A 17,526-nucleotide genomic window follows, 5' to 3' on the forward strand; every position below is an offset into this window, starting at 1 on the left:
CACACACACACACACACACACACACACACACACTGACACACCCCCTCACACACACACACACACACACACACACACACACACACACACACACACCGGCGTCACTGTGACCAGGCAAACACGCGCGCGTGCGCGCACTGACACACACACACACACACACACACACACACACACACCGTGACGATGCGCCGCCCCGGCGGTGGTTTGCTTTGACTGAATAACGTTTCAACCGGCTGTGTAAAGTCCACAAATGATACTGGCTGAATGATTTCCGGCGCAATAAGTTCGCATCGAGTCATTCATACATCCCATAAAAGAATTTGGCAACACCATTCAATCAGTTAGGCCTATTTTGTTTGACTGTTTTTTCTCAGTCTTCCCCAGTCTATGGCCGTTTCTCTTTCTGCCTATACCTCATCCCCTCCATGCTTATCTGTCCAGAACAACCAAAGACAAAATCAATCCCAGATGACAGGCGGTCAACACATGATTTTTTGAATATGTAACATGGCCTGACAGCGATTAAAAAAAATAAACAAAACCAAAATTAGGAAAGAGGGTACCGTCATTCATCAACCAACCATTGCAAGCATTGAACTGAAGAATGTACCGTGACTTGAACTGGGTTTATTCGGACTTTGAACAAACTGTCAGTGCTGGTGTGACTGATGTAGCTTTAGAGGTGGCAAGAAGAAATAACTTGAGTGATATTGGGATATGCAGACCTCTCTCTCTCTCTCTCTCTCTCTCTCTCTCTCTCTCTCTCACAGACACACACACACACACACACGGCACACACACACACACACACACTGACACACTCGCGCGCGCGCACACACACACACACACGCACACACATACACACACTCATACATACATACATACGCACATACACAAGTTTTTGTTACGGACCAGCTATCACTCAAAGTATAATGACTTTATATTTTCATAAAATTAATGTTTAAAAAAATCGGTTGATGTGGCTTAAGTTATGCATGCTGTAGGTATATAATATAGCCTCGGGCACACAACTGAAACGGCTATTTCAAGCATATGTGCACAAAGAACAGTTTGAAAAATGCGTTTGAAAAATCGATGTTTCGGCCAATAATTGACAGTTGTTAGTGGTTTGTAAACATAACCTTTTTTTGTAATAAATGCCCGTGATGTCCATGAGAAAACACCTGGTTATGAGTGGTGCTCATTACCTTGGCAACACACATCGCTGTTCGCTGAAATTTCCAAAGAGAGAGAGAGAGAGAGAGAGATGAAAAACAAACACATTAATCTGTCAAATATTCCAAATTTTCGGCACGATCACGTTCCTTCCTCAAGGGATATATATATATATATATATATATATATATATATATATATATATATATATATATAACACAAAAACAACTGAAAACAAGTACGCGAAATGAATCGCGAGATTTTCAAGTGATCCATCGCGTCACAAAACCCAAGTGTTTTAAGTTTAATCAAGTAGTATGCTTAGGACGAAATCGAGATGAAGTCTGAATGCATGGCCCATCACGTGTTATTGCGACAGCAACTGAATTGCAAAGAAAAACAAGAAACAAACACAAACAACAACAAAACAACAACATCATCAGAAACAAAACCGAAAACTCGCGGTTATCAGTGGAGTGATCGCCGTGTTACCAGTACTGCAAATTCAGTCAACTCATTTATTTATTTGTTTATTTGACTCACCATCAGATCTCTCTCTCTCTCTCTCTCTCTCTCTCTCTCTCTCTCTCTGTGTGTGTGTGTGTGTGTGTGTGTGTGTGTGTGTGTGTGTGCTGAGCATACTACCGTTTTCTTTTCATATGATGATTGATGCCTGCATACACATGAGTAGCTATAAGGGATGTGTGTATGGGTTATCTATCTTCATTTTATTCATGTCTTAAATGTTACGATTAACTTTCTGAATATTTTCCTTTTATATCAATGAAATGTTTCACTATATCTTAAAATGTAATTTTGTTTTTTAACTGAATGTTTTCATTTTACATTATAATTCATAATTATGTGCGCTGTGATCAAGGAGCCGCGCCAGTTGCTCATTCGTTTTTCGGTTTTACTGATTTGTTGATTGACGAGCATTTGTCTTTTTAAATGTGATGATAATTATCTTACTGAATTTTTTTTCTTTTTATAATTGATTGAAAACCGTTGTACACATCATGTACGCGCGCGCACACATGCGCGTGCACACACTCAGTCTCACACACGCAGGCACCCGGCGGCACACACTGACCGTGCGCACCGTGATTCACACACACGTGCGCCGCGCGCGTACGCGCGCGCACGCACACACACACGCACGCACGCACGCACACACGGCAACACCCCACAGTTGTTTCACTTTGAATTATAATGTTGTTCAGTACCCAAATGTTTTTCCGTCTTTTTACATGATAACTGATGTGTGTGTGTAGTGATCAGTGAAGGGTGTTTCACGGTTTTTCGTTGTTCTTTGATATTTGCTGACGGGCATGATGCAAGCCGAAAGATAATTTTCTGTTTTGGTTGAAGCAGACAATAAAGTATTCTGAATTGAACTGAATTGAATTGATCAGTAATGTAACATTCATTTTTACATATTAGTATGTCTTTTTACTCATAGTTTGTTTTTAAACAGGCACTGACGCAGTTTGATGCGGTTTTAAGCCAGTATACGCCGGTCGTGTCACAGTGTATGCCATGAGTTTGTTCATGAACTATTTGCTTGCAATATGATAATCTCGCAAAATCTCGTCAATGACCATAGTGATCAAGATAAATATATTTTTCTTTTATTCTGTTCAGGTTTATTTAGGAGTTGTTTATTCAGATTTTGGTTTCGTTATAGGTATGATGGGTATCATATAGGTATCATAGACACTGATACCGGCCGTGACCGGGCAGTAAATCACTATGCTACAGTGTACACATGGGCAAAAAAGGAATCGCCTTCATTGAAGGGAAAAAAGGGGGGAAAAAAGAAGAAAAAAAGAGAGTAAAAAAGGTGACCTCACTGACACGTCGTATGAAAATTAATAACAATGAAGGTGACAAATCAGGAAAACATTCGCCCGAAAACATAACCATGAAATATGTGCAGCTCAGTTTTGGAAACGTAAGCTAGACATCAATATAAGCGACTACTTCAAATTAGCATATGAATGTACGAAAGAATCACGACTGAGGTTACTTCACTTCAAATTCATACACAATATTTACCCAACGAATATTCTGCTTGCTAAAATGGGTGTAACTGACACAAACAGATGTAACTGGTGCCAAGAAACCGATTACATTGAACATGCCTTTTACTCCTGCCCCAAACTTTCCTCCTTTTTTGGAAACATGTGAAACAACTCATTCTCACACGTTACGATACGCTGATTCCCATGGATGAAAAAGTAGCTCTGTTTGGTACAACAAAAATGGACATTCCAACTGATGAAAAACGAAAGGAAATCAATACGATAGTGTTAATAGCAAAACTGTCCATCTCCAAATTTAAATACGGCAAGTGCAAAAATCTTGACCTTATCTTTGAATCAGAACTCAGCCTACGTAACCTACGATCAGTATCCGTTAAGATACCAGAACACTAAGTCAGGCCCACAAAAAATCCTGAGGATAGTATTCAGCGTGCACATACATATTATTGTACTTAGGTGTAGAGCTTGTGGAGAGGGAAGGGATTAGTGAGTAAAGGGGACAGAGAGAGAGAGAGAGAGAAAGAGAGAGAGAGAGAGGGTGTGTGTGTGTATGTATACCATGCTTCTCTTTCAGGGAATATGATTTTGTGTGAAGCCATCATGTATGTGTAATATATGTTGCATGGTCTTGTAAGTGTTTGAACATGCCATTGGGAAGAAGACAGATTAAAAACATGAGGAAAGAAAAAAAGAAAAGATAACAGAAAGGAGAAAAATGATGATGGAAGGAACAAACAAACAAACAAAACAAAAAAAAAAAAAAAAAAAAAAAAAAAAAGAAAGAAAAAAAAAGAAGAAAAAAAAGAGAGACAAAAAGATACAAAAAAAAAAAAAAAAAAAAAAAAGAAAAGAAAAAAGGAACCTTCCAGAGATGCTGAAACTATCCTGCTCACTTGCAGAACTTTTAGGCATCCACTGATTTCTTAAAAAAAAAAAAAAAAAAAAAAAAAAATGAAGGTGATCGCTTTGACGTCAGTGACGAGTGAGGCTTCTTTCCTACGATATCTTCGTTCCAAAAAGAAAAAAAAAAGACTGATAAAGGCAACACAAATCACCAATCAGGAACAAAAGCAAACGTTTTCGTTAACTTGAGAAGGGGCATTAAAGCCGAGAGCCCCATGACAGTCCTTGCCACTGCTACAACTGGGCGAAGAATTTATACGAACGACGACCGCAAAATGAACAGTGTCTGTATGTATAGACATCAGACGGCATTGTTCGAGATACCTATTTCTCTTATAACTGTTATTGATTGTATATGAAAAAACGTTCAAACTCTCTAACTTGACTCATTATCTACAGTCAAATGATACTAAAATGTTCGAGTATTTATTCATCTTAATTCTTGATCATATGGTCATTGGCGAGATTTTGCGGGATTATCATATTACAAGAAAATAGTTCATGAGTCATACATTGTAACTATCATTAAAACAGATAAAGTGCGTGTTTGTTCCAAGACGAAATAATACAAATATTAAGACATATGGCTATATATATAATTGGAGGTTATATTACTGGACCGCTCGTACAGTTTTGATGAGTATGTAGCCGTATTGCATTTACATCCGCTGAATGTTCATGAGATAATAATATTCTTGCGCGGAAACTTGGATTTCGCCTCAAAATGATGCGGACATGTTTGTCAGTGCAAAACATTTATGTGCGTTCTACTTAGCTTTCAAGAATTTGTGAATTTATTTGTTGCAAAAGAGGCCTTTATGGCCCAGACGACTGCATGTTAATCTGAGCAGTTTATATTGTGTGCAATCAACAGACAGAAAACCTAATTTGGACAGACGGTCAGTAGCCTGGCCGAAGCCAACATGGCGACACAAATGGCTGCCAATACAACTTACCGAGGTGATAGACGACCTGTACAACAAAACAGGCATGGTGGAAGGAACAGTTTCAACGCTCCAAGGTAAACAACAAACATAGGTAAAAGTTAAAGTCGCAAATTTTTGGATGTGTGTTTGTCGATTGGTTTGTATGCATGTGAACACGGCGACTGCTGGGACTGTCGAGTGCTTGTCGGAAAGTCAGCTACTAGTTTACATCGCCAGCATACATCACATTGAACACGAAGTGACCCTAAATCTTTTATCCTTGTTAATGTGGTGTGTTGCTGCCAAATGTGATTTTAGAAAACTCCCCTTCAGTTTGGTTTGTGGATGATTTATGGTCAACGCTGGATGATTATAACAACAGAGTGAAGTCGTGGATAACATGGAGTCGTCCGCCATTTTGCAGATCGAAGTATATTCTGTGCGACTTAGTAAGCAAACTTACTGTATCTTACTTTTAGGTAGTTGATCAGTGTGGCTGTGATAATTGCAATTGATAGTTGAATAAATGTTTCTTCAAATGTGTATATATACGTCTGTGTTGATAGTTGAATAAATGTTTATTCAAATGTGTATGTATATGTCTTATGTGCAAGGTAGCAGCAACTTGCTACTGAAATATAGGACAGTGATCCAGAAAGAATTATCTGTCAAGCAATAAGAGGAATTTGGGATGATGATTAGAATCCATAATGATACATTGCACTAATTGGTAGTATTCACATTATTATTGATACATTGTATTATTGATATTATAGTGATAAACTCAAGGGAGAGCTGGACAGCACAAGGTCTTCAGAGAAGCCCCCCTCAGTTAAGTGTTTCGGCCCTGAACTCCTTACACTTGAAGGGGGCCGGGCCGGGCTGCACCCAGGTCCTGACTCCTGGATGCCTTTGTATTGCCACCTTTTCGTTCGTTTTTTTCCCCTGGTCTTCAGCAGGTTCGAACCCACGCCTCCAGGGTGGTCGCCACTTAGGACTGAGTCACCTTTTCTGGCAGATGTTTTAACCACTGAGCCATTGTATGCCTAGTTTGAGTAGGGAAGTTTAATCCTTATGGAGTTTACTTTCATTCTTCCTCGACCAGATCCAGCTGGAACTCTTTTCTGCTGCTTCTGCCATTGCCTTGGGAGCCCATGTCCTCTCTCTGCGAGAAATCGACAGCTGTTTCATGAGGCTGTGGGCAGATGCACCCACAAAACCTCTTGCATCAATCTCTATGGCAAGGACTTTGGCTTGGAAGCCATATTCTCTCAGGTTGCTGGCTAGGCTAGCATACTTTTCGGTCTTGTAGATGTGGGCTTCCTTGATTCTACTTTCGTATGGCACAGTGAACTCAGAATCACTTGCTTTGTTGCCTTGGAGTGGAGTACTATGTCAGGTCTCATGCTGCTCTTGCTGATATTTCCGGGTGCTACTTCCCCTCTGGTAGGTCAGCTGTGCATTCCCAATCATCAGCACCATCAAGCAACCCACATTTCCATGCTTTGGAAACTTTGGATGCTGTTCCTGGCCAGACTTTATTGTCTTCTGGTGAGCGGAACTCTACTGGAACTTCTCGTGGGGTTGGTGCACCTTGGACAGTGCTCACCATGTGTGCAATTTCTTTAAGCACTTGGTTGTGCCTCCATGTGTACCGTCCTTGGCTCAGTGCTGCTTTGCATGAGCAGAGGACATGTTCCACTGTTTGTTTGCCATGGCCAAGTGGGCACGCAGGGTCATCTGCTTTCCCCCATTTCACCAAGTTTGTATTCGAGGGAAGGAGGTCATACACAGATCTTGGGATGAAGCTGATCCTCAGAGGGGCCATGTTCCACATGTCGCTCCAGCTGAGGCTTTGAAAGCCTGCTGATCCAGCCCAGCTACGCTGGACAGGACACGTCTGCATGACAGACAGCAGGATCCTGAAGATGCTCTTGTATGGCCAGCTGAAGGAAGGCCATTGCGAACTTGGAAGACCCTGCAAGCGCTTCAAGGACACCTTAAGACAAACCTCAAAGCCTGTGACATAGACATCGCTTCCTGGGAAACTGATGCCCTTGACCACTCTCACTGGAGGATGCTGTGCTCTAGTGGCATAAAGACGTTTGAAAACAAGAGAACGCTTGCCATTAAGGAGGAGCGTGAGCGAAGGAAGCAGGGCTCAACTTCTGGAGACGTTTTCCCTTGCAGCACCTGTGGGAAGTGTTGCGCATCCAGAATTGGCCTCTTCTCCCATATGAGAACACACACTGACAGATAAGCCTGCCTGCCGTCTGTCCGACGGGAGACTCCAACAGCCATGACAGAGAAGATGATTTGCCCTTCGACATTCAGGAGCGATATTGGTCTGAACTGGCCAATGGTACTTGAATTCTGCTCTTTCGGGATGCACACGCCATCAGCTTCCATTCACTGGTTGCTGATCTTCAGGTTCCTCCATGCTGATCTTATCACTCTGTGGAGCCACTGAAGGACTTCGGGACATTTCTTGTACAGCAGGTATGGTATTCCGTTTGGCCCTGGTGATGATTTGGCCCTGGCTTTGACTACTTTCTGTACTTCTTCAAGGGTTGGTGGTTTATTGCTGAACTTCTCTGGATTCCTGGGATGAACCAAACCCTTGATCTAGTGGTTTCTTGCTTTGCGGATCAGAATTCGTTTTCCTGAGGTGCATTATAGATATAACCAGTTAGGTGATTGAACCCACCTCAGTTCTGTAGAACCATTCCCAGTCACTTTGCATGTGTACCAATCCAGTCATAGATTGGAATTTTGATATATTCTTCATTTTGATTTGTTGAAAATCTATGGCTGTATCCACATTTGATCCGCCTTTTCTGTGTGACTGGTGGAGTGAATGCCCACAACTCACTGTGAACAATACTCTTTCCCTCATCGGGGGAAAAAGTGTGGATATTGCCAAATCCATGACTTTTGTCATGCTGTATTCTGTTAGTGATTAAAAGGTTGTACTCTCCCACCCATGATCAGTTGTTAGAACTGTTGTACTGTTGTGTGCCAGCAGCGTTATTTAGCATATCTGAGACAATCCTGTTTTATCAAGTGGTTGTTTAATCGGCAATGTCCATGTTTCTACCCATATAGCTTTTCGTTCATCATAATAATAATAATAATGGGTATTTATGGCGCTTAATCTTACCAAAGCCCTAAGCGCTTACAACAAGAATACATGTAGGACAAGTATACTGGGATGAAACAGCATAGGCATCAAGGGACAGTCACCACTTCCACCATGATTTTGCCATTCTCTTATCACGCACACAACAGACGCACACGAAGAAGGGACACACAAACTGGAGAGGAATGAAATAGAGATGCCAATCAGGATGTGAAAAGAGTAGTTTTAAGAGGAGATTTGAAGGATGACAGAGAAACCGAACTGCAGAGGGAAAGAGGGAGCTTGTTCCGCGAGGACAGGGCCTGGAAAGAGAATGAGCGTTGGCCAGCAGTCTTGGTATTAAAGCGCGGGATATGGAGAAGGTGAGTGTCAGATGAGGAGCGCTACTGTCGCGATGGAGTGTACAGATGTAGAAGATCGGTAAGATAAGGAGCGAGACTGTTCAGGGATTTAAAGCACATCAGAGACAGTTTATATTCAGTTCATTTCTTGACAGGGAGCCATTGAAGAGAACAAAGCAAGGGAGTGATATGGGCAGATTTAGAGCATCTCATGACTAAAAGAGCAGCATTGTTCTGCACCTTCTGAAGTCAAACGAGAAGATTCTGAGGACAGCCAGCAAGGAGAGAATTACAATAATCCAGTCTTGAGAGAACAAATGCAGAAACAAGAGTTTTGGTGGCCTCTTCAGAAAGATGATGATGAACAGAACCAATGCGGAGGAGATCCAAGTAGCACACACGACATACAGAGGAAACATGATGGTGAAACGACAGTGTCTGATCAAGTGTGACACTCAGGTTTTGTACAGTCGTAGATGTCTGAAGAGGCAGTTATCCAATTTAATAGAAAAACTTAAGTTGGTTTATGATATTGTAATATATACTCTATACATTTCTTCTTCATCACTCTTTGACTGACTTTCTTTACGTCTTTTGACAGGGTAAGAAATGTAGAGAATATATTACAATGAATGTTATTTAAACAAATTTATTATTTTCCCGTCTAAAGAGCAAAACTGAATGGAAAGAACATACGGGAAGAAATTTGGATATTGCCATTTAATCTGTGGCACTTCATCGTCAGAGCAAAGGGAATCTAGTTCCTGTTTGCTGTATGCATTGATGTAGGTTTTCACATGCTCTGAAAGGGAGCAGGCTGAATATTACTATGGTTGAGACTTGGATTGGCTAACATGTTGGCCACCATCTAGATGCTTTCAGCGAGTTTGAGACTACGTTTAGTTTGGAACAGACAGGCAATGCGGAAACTTAAAGCAGAGAGAAAAATAGTGGAACCTTTTAAGTGCGAGTTTCTGTTTGTTGCCGATTGCTGCAGCCTATATACCCTTTGCCGTTAATCTGCTAGCTTGGGTAAGATAAGAATTTTTTATTAAGATGGTATGTACCAGTCTGCCTCTCTATGAAATAACTGGTTAGCAGATCAGGGGAGTGGAAAAGTTCTGCTTTGGCTGGTCAGGCATCTGCTTGGAAGATATGGTGTAGTGTATATGGATTTGTCCGAATGCAGTGACGCCTTCTTGAGCTACTGAAACTGAAACTGATCTGCTTTGGCAGCACACTGTGCAACAATAAAAGGATGATTTATTGGATGCTGAAGTTAACTAACACATCACCAAAACCAGCATCCCCTTTGGCAGGTGGGCTTTGTGACTGGCAGGAACTGGGCAGAGAATTGTCAACCAAGATAGCAGTGTAATATGGCAGTGGTCCATACCACCACTCCTCTATAACTACCACTTCCCTACAACTGTGGAACCAGGACATGGTACGCCATTACATCCAGTAGCTGGAAAAGTTCCATCAATGCTGTCTATGCAGAATACCTGATAAGAAAAGTGATAGGACAAAGATACAAATGTAGTGGTCCTGTTGCCATTTGCCCCAAAGCCACCTGTTGTGTTCAGGTCATGTCGTCTTCATGGAAGACATCATAATCATGGAAATGTTGCTCTGTGACCAGCTGCAGGATGAAACACATGACTGAGGATGATCATTTAGAAGGTACAAGACACCTTGAAGACCAGTCTGAGGGGCTGTAATATTGATCCCTCAACCAGGGAACTAATTGGCAAAGACCGACCAATGGAGAATGGAAAATTGTGTGGGTGTTAGCACGACATTCTGATTTCTTTTGAATGCCCAAGGGGATATGTATAATTCCAGAATACAGCTTTCGTTTCAACAACAAAAATGTATCTATGTATGACAGCTTACTTTCTCTCCAGAAAAGAAAAAAACACTAACAAAAAACATGCACACACACATGCAAAAATTAAAAAAACCACAGTAACCCCCAATAACGCCCCCCACACACACCCCCCCCACTCCCCTCCCCCCAGCATCTAACAAGATTTTGGTTTGTTCCAGGCAAAATATGAGAAGGACTCCAAATTTACAGCATCATCAATCCCAGCCCATCCATCAGGTATATGAAGAGATTGTACTTGTCTGTCAGTAGTCTGTGGTTAAATTCCGTTAATCTGAACTTTGGCACTGACTGGGCATCAACTAATTTGGAACCCTGCACTGGCGTGCCAGTTGTAATGAAGGCAGATTCATAGATTGCTATAAACTTCATAGATTGCTATAAACTTTGACTCATGAGTAACCCATTTTTCTTCTTTACAGGCACAAGCAATGCCCCCACCACCAGACAAGAATTTCTACAAGAGTGAGAGATGTGTACGAGCTCTTATGAATATGATTGTAAGTAGTCCTGGACTTCAGCTGAGGTCTGCAGTCATTGATTCCATACTGACTGCTTGTGTGATTTTGATGTGGTGTGGATGTATAGGTAATGTCAGTAGTTGTGTTTATGTTGAAAATAATTTTAATATGGTCCTGAATTTGGGTTGAAGGTTGAGGACTTCGTCCACCCCTACTCCCTCTCCCATGAAGATGATTGGAGCTCTTTGGCTGTAACTAGTTTTTTCACTTTGTGGAAACTGTACTGTATGTCCTAACAACCATGTTGACATGCTCAGCATCTTTTTGCTGTAGAAAACCTTCAAAGATGCGTCATAATCCAGTCAGAATTTGTTGAGAAATTGCTTTAAAAACACTGGAAGGCAGTTGCCATTTGCAAAAACTTGGCCACTGCGACTTTCATTTTCTCCACATAGGTGGGTAGTAGTTTGCACAGGACAGGAATGCACAAGTTGGTCATGGTAAATATGTTAGATTAATGTAATTTTAGGAAGAAAATTTCCTGCATTATGTGATGACCCTTGAACTGAGGTTGATAGGCTCGACACTTGGTTGAACCTGTGAACAGGGTTGCTTCCCTTTAGTTTACTAAGAATTTGTTGAATTGGCATGAATTAGATACACAGGCACACAACCTACCCTAAACCAGCTACATATGGCATGTGTTGGAGACACTCTAGAGTGTTAAATCATGACAAAAATGTGTGCAGTAGTAATGTGTGTGTATTTATTATTGTATGTTGGTTTTCTTTCTGAACAAAAATTTTGTGGTTGATCTATGAAATAAGAAATAAGAATTGAAAGTAAGCATGGAAGGATTTGTTTAGTTCTTCATCAGAATTCAGCCACTTGAAGTAGTTAAAACAACCAGACAGTTTCATTGGAAAAGACTTATAACAGGCAGACTGTGTTTGAGAAGGTGATTATGTAGTTTTGAAGTAGAGTGTCTTTGAGAGTTTGTACTTTTGAAATAAAGTCAATTAATCTTGTTCCAGGGCTGTGTTGTGGAGCTAGTCACTTCCAATCAAGCTGAATATGTGGGGATCTTGGCTGCAGTAAGCCCTGGGGTGAGCATGTTATCAGATCATGTGGTGTAGAAGAAATATGTGGTAGAATTAGTGCTCTTCATACCCATGTTAATACTTTGTAATGATACCAAAGTGGGGTTACTGAAGTCTCTTTCAGTATAAACAATATTCCCACCAACTGGAAATTCTGAAAAAGAAATTTTATGTTTTCTGTCACACTCTTTATTTCTGGCTTTTCTCTTTTCATCTTGCTGTCTTTTCTCTTCTGTATTGCTGGTCTGTTCACCCATTTTATTTTTGTCTTTTTCTGGACTTGATAATTGGGCACTCTTTTATGTTTTTGTGCCCAGGATGTGCGTCTGATTTTCTTTACCAAGTTTCTTTTTTTCTTTTTTTCACAGGATTGATATTTGTTTACAATTTTTCAGCCCTTAGGCCCTGTGTGATCAGCTGGGCTATTAGCAACAAAGATAAATGACTAATAGAAGCTTACAAGAAACAGTTTTTGGACTGTCACTGTGTGTGTGTGTGTGTGTGTGTGTGTGTGTGTGTGTGTGTGAGTGAGATTATAAGTATGTGACTCGTTAGAGAGTGAGTGAGTGCATATGGTTTCACATATTGTCGTGTGTCACTGAATGTCGGAGGTTTGTACATGTCAACAAATTACCCAGGTTTGTAAAAGTTTTTGAAGTTTGGCTCTTTTTATAGAAAAATGAAAAATATTTTTTGTGAAAGAAAAATAAGGGAAACAGCCTTTCTAACCGAAATTAGAATTCTGCTTATGTTGCTGATGATGATTCATGTGAGGTGCTCATGATGAATCATGCAAGGGGCATGAGCTATCACACCAAACACTGTCCCTTTCGTGCAGGTTCGGGACTTCTTTGTTGAAGAGTGCGTATTGAAACAAAGCTTGGTTTCACAGACGAGGTTTGGTGGATAATTATAAAAGGACAAGAAAATAAGTGGAAAGTTATCTGCTCATTCTACAAAAAAAAGACATTTTTTCAGTGGGAGCTAGTCCATGCAAAAGATTAAGTATGTTGAAATATAGGAAATGAAATATCTTTTTAAAAACTTCATTAATTTTAGTTTTCATCTATTTTTTGAATATTGCACAGCAAATGAAGTGAGTGGGAAAGGGGAATGGAAGAATTGAAGCTGGGTTGAGGTTGGCTAGGAAGAGGGAGTGAGAGGGAAGCTCAAAACGAGACCAGGAATATGCATGTTGGCCAATCTTTTAAACGAGTCTTCCGGATTGACATGAGTGCAGATCTGTTGTTGACTTGTCTCCATGAAAACATACATGATGAAGATCTTTATATGCACAGTTTAATTGTATTTGATTGACAAAAAACAACAAAAGAACCCTGTAATCAGTGTCAACGTTAGGTGAGTGGTTCTAACAAAACACACTTGGCATATGCCAGCCTCTAAAGGAGGTGTTTGGTTGTCTAAACGATGGACAAGAAATTGTCATACACAAGAAAGGCCACAACTCCGGGCTGGGTCAGGTAGATATATAGATAATAGAGGGCATATGTTGTTGGAAAAAGCCCATGGTCTTGGGTTTTTTGTGGGTCTTTTTGAGTTTGTGTGTGTGTGTGTGTGTGTGCACAAATTGTGTAATTCAGGTTTTTAGTTAAGTGGGGGTATTTGATGTGAGTACTAAAGGCTTTGCCTCTGTGTGTCTTCCAGATGGACGTTGAGTTGAAGGAAGCTCGAAATACTAAGACTCCAGACGGGAAACCAGGGAGTAGGAATCAGGTGGACTCCCTCCTGATCCGAGCCTGCCATATTGCATGTTGCACAGCAAGAAATCTTGACATGAATCGTGGTAAGTCTGTTATCAGTGTTAGAAATGTAGATATGAATCGTGGTAACACTGTAAGTCTGTTAACAGTGTTAGAAATATAGATATGAATCTTGGTAAGTCTGTTAACAGTGTTAGAAATGTAGATATGAATCGTGGTAAGTCTGATAACAGTGTTAGAAATGTAGATATGAATCGTGGTAAGTGTCAGCAGTGTTGAGAAATGTAGATATGAATCGTAAGTCTGTCAACAGTGTTGAGAAATGTAGATATGAACTGTGGAAAGTCTTAACAGTGTTAGGTATGTAGTTATGAATTGTGGTGAGTCTGTCAGCAGTGTTTAGAAATGTAGTTATGAATCGTAAGTCTGTTAACAGTGTTAGAAATGTAGATATGAATCGTGGTAAGTCTGTTAAGTGTTAGAAATGTAGATATGAATCGTAAGTCTGTTAAGTGTTAGAAATGTCAATATGAATCATGGTAAATCTGTTAACAGTGTTGATGCACCTTGTAGGTGGGGGCACAGGTATAGGGTTTGGCTGGTCTGTCGCTAGGTCTGCTTGGGTAATGTTGGGAACAGACTCTGGTGCCGGACTCCACGCCATTTTGGGGACTGTTGGTAGCAGACTGGAAGTGACTGGACAGTGTCTATTTAGGGACTGTTGAGAGTAGACTGTTGTGTTTGACTGCACAGTGTATGTTTTGGCTACAATTGACTGCAGACTTACATGTCTTCACACAGTTCCCAATACTTCCGGATTTGTAAAAGTTTTCAACAGAGTACTTCATTTCTTTGCATGAGTTTGTATGTGTTTTACATGTATATATGGGTGCATTTTAACCCCCACTGCTGACGACAAGCATGCTTCTCAGTGAGGGGTGTGTCCTCTCACTGTGAGAAACATTGAGCCTGCAGATCAGAATAATAATCACCATTCTTTTTTGGACTTTCAATTTTTGGGAGTGTACAAAAGATCAGAATAATAGTCTACATCTTTTTTTGACTTCCTACCTTTGTGAGTGTACTCCATTTGTTCAGCAAATTCACTTGCAACACTTCTTCCATTTGGAACGCACTTCTTTCCTTGTTTGCAGCAAACTCCGCTCCCAGAGGTGAAAAGTCAGAATTCCTGACAGACACTGCCATAAGTGGAACGAATGGCACAGAACGGGAGATCAGGTTCAAGAATCTGGTGCATTGGTCGGAAGGAGACGATCCAGCGCTTGCGTTAGCAACTGCCAACGTGGCACTGGAGTCCATGGATGGCAGTGTGAGTATTGCATGGAGCGGATGAAACATAAGGACAATAGTGATGGTGATAATAATGTCATTTGTTTAGCGCTTTCTCTCAGTTAAATTTAAAGTGCACTGGCAGCTTTCCATTGACACATAGCCATGCCGAAGATGACAGACTCAACCAAGTAAGCAGGCACCTGTGTGCAGAAAAGGTGGAGAAAAATGGCAAAATGCCCCACAGATCACAATATCTTGCTTGTCTTCACTTTTGTGTTTTTTCTGTTAAAGATTTGTTTTTTGTTTTTTTGTTTTTTGAAACAAAATATAAACAGGGTGTGTGAATAGCCTTTTATCTAAAGTTGATAGTGTGTGTGTGTGTGGGTTTTTTTTTTCAGTTTGTCTGTCAATGGGAGTGATGTTAGATGAAAAAGATAAAACTGTATAAAGGTTGTGTGTGTGTGTGTGCGTGCGTGCTTGCTTGAGAGAGAGAGAGATTAGGATCCTGCAATGATAACATGATTAGAAAATGATAGGTTTCTTTACCACAAACATTGTCATGTCATCAATCAGTGAATCTTAGAACAAGACCGTGGAATTCAAGGACACATAACGGATCCTGTAAATATAACAAAGTTTAGTGGGATGGTATTCATGAATAACAACCTTTCCAGTTTTCGAATGAGAGGTTATAGGTGGGGTTGTTAGTTGACAAAATGCAAGTTGACAGAACTGGTGTCTCCTCCAGACTTGGTGTAGTGACTGGCATGGTGACAATATGATTTGATGAAAGGAATCTGAGGTCAAGGGTCACAAAAAGGGGATAGTTTGTGCGTACTAGAGCAGTGAGTTATGATTATATATATATAGAGAGAGAGATACATATATATATATATATATATATATAGATAGATAGATAGATAGATATATAAAGGTCGTTTCATGTTATTTCCATTTAATTTATTTTTGCCATTTCATTCATTGTTTGCCATGTCTTTTTATGTCGTCAGATTGATTGCTTGTTTCAGGGAGGTTGGGCCGCCGAAGAGATGTTTCGTACTAACAAGGAGAGATACGATGTCAAGAGCAGCTATTCTGATAGCTTAGAGCAATATACGTAAGTGTTGAAGGCATCTTTTTAACTGTGCTTGTCTGAGGAAAATGTATTGCATACTTCACTTCAGTTTTTGTTTATTGCGAACCTTTGATTTTTTAGTTTATAAGCCATGAATTGATAGTTTGTAATGTTGATCTTCTGTTGAGTTGTTTGAATTATTGTTTTGTCAAGAATATGCCTGTTTATGAAATAGTATTTGGGTGATCCTCTTAGCTTTGGCTTTTTCAGGACGCCGATGCCAAGATTCAAAACGAAGGAAGAACAGCAGGCGGCAGAAGCACGTGCCGCGCAAGCTGCCAGAGAAATTGAGAACTCTGAGGGTTACAGAAGCAGAATGGGTGCTGAGAACAGCACTGAAAACGACGATGAGGAATCCAAATACAGCGCCGTCGTTCGCAGCCAGTCAGCCAGTCAGCCAGAGACTGGCTCATCAAGGTATGTTCAGTGTAACTCTGTGGGATTGGAGAAGACACGGCGAGTAAATTGTACAGAATGGCACAGATAAAATTACTGGGGCATGTTATACTTGAAAGTTACATTTTTATAGACTATTCAGCTTTGAATTAACCACAAGTGTAGAAAATGAAGTTAGTGGAGATAAGTATAACAAATGTTTGCAACTAAGCGATATGACATCTCGCCATTAGACTGCCATCTGCTAGCCAATGAAATGCCATTTCTGGCAGGCGGTAAACAATCATTCTCAATGGCCGCCATTTTTCAGATAAGTGACATCATCAGTTTGCTCTGTCGTTGCCAACCTTTTATGCATTAGAAATGTTATTTTGGTGTCATATACTGTACCATGTCAAACTGATGCAAACTAGGCCTATCGGTTTGCTCTGCTTGGCCAAATTTTGCTCGGCTAACAGTGAAAAGACGAGCCGTCTTGCCCGGTCCGCTCTTAGCCAGTCAAACGCCTCTAAAAGCTATAAGGGCTGAATCATTCCTTTGGCCAAGGCTCTCCACGCCATCTTGTCAGGTTTACTCTCTGTCTCGTCTTACGCTTTTTTTTGGCTATTAACCCTTTCGCTGCCAGGAAAATAAGATTTAAGTGAAATCTATTTGCCAGGGTTTTTTCACAAAAAACGGGTATAAATTTTCAAAAAATTCTGTGCACTTTGTTATTGGAGAAAGACCCATAAAAGTATATATTTTCTGAAAGGGAAATGAATAAAGAATACAAAACACATGATGTTTTCCCATTTTATATATTTTAAGTGACATGCTGTTGTTTTGAAATAAGTGTTTTGTTTTTTGTCACATTTTCAACTTGTTCATTACAAACATTAGTCAGGTAATTTGCACAAAAATATCATTTTCTGGACAAATTGATATCAGCACACACAAAATCATACTAGAACAACCACAATATAAAAAAAACTGAAAAAGAAATAGATGCATTGTGACTTCTGCAAG

The 17,526-nt window shown here is 40.3% G+C and overlaps 1 protein-coding gene across 2 annotated transcripts in view; it reads left to right on the forward strand.

The window, feature by feature from the left end:
* Window positions 1-4,829: 4,829 nt before the first annotated feature.
* LOC143302279 (uncharacterized) overlaps window positions 4,830-17,526 on the forward strand; it is a 31,155-nt gene continuing 18,458 nt past the window's right edge. For both annotated transcript variants that reach the window (XM_076616878.1, XM_076616879.1), the window contains exons 1-8: window positions 4,830-5,142; window positions 10,577-10,634; window positions 10,838-10,915; window positions 11,911-11,982; window positions 13,642-13,780; window positions 14,852-15,027; window positions 16,019-16,107; window positions 16,336-16,542. In XM_076616878.1, coding sequence (XP_076472993.1) covers window positions 5,045-5,142; window positions 10,577-10,634; window positions 10,838-10,915; window positions 11,911-11,982; window positions 13,642-13,780; window positions 14,852-15,027; window positions 16,019-16,107; window positions 16,336-16,542 — 917 coding nt within the window. In that variant the 5' untranslated portion in view covers window positions 4,830-5,044. The remainder of the gene's footprint in view (window positions 5,143-10,576; window positions 10,635-10,837; window positions 10,916-11,910; window positions 11,983-13,641; window positions 13,781-14,851; window positions 15,028-16,018; window positions 16,108-16,335; window positions 16,543-17,526) is intronic.

Source organism: Babylonia areolata, chromosome 29, assembly GCF_041734735.1.
Source record: "Babylonia areolata isolate BAREFJ2019XMU chromosome 29, ASM4173473v1, whole genome shotgun sequence".
NCBI lineage: Eukaryota > Metazoa > Mollusca > Gastropoda > Neogastropoda > Buccinidae > Babylonia > Babylonia areolata.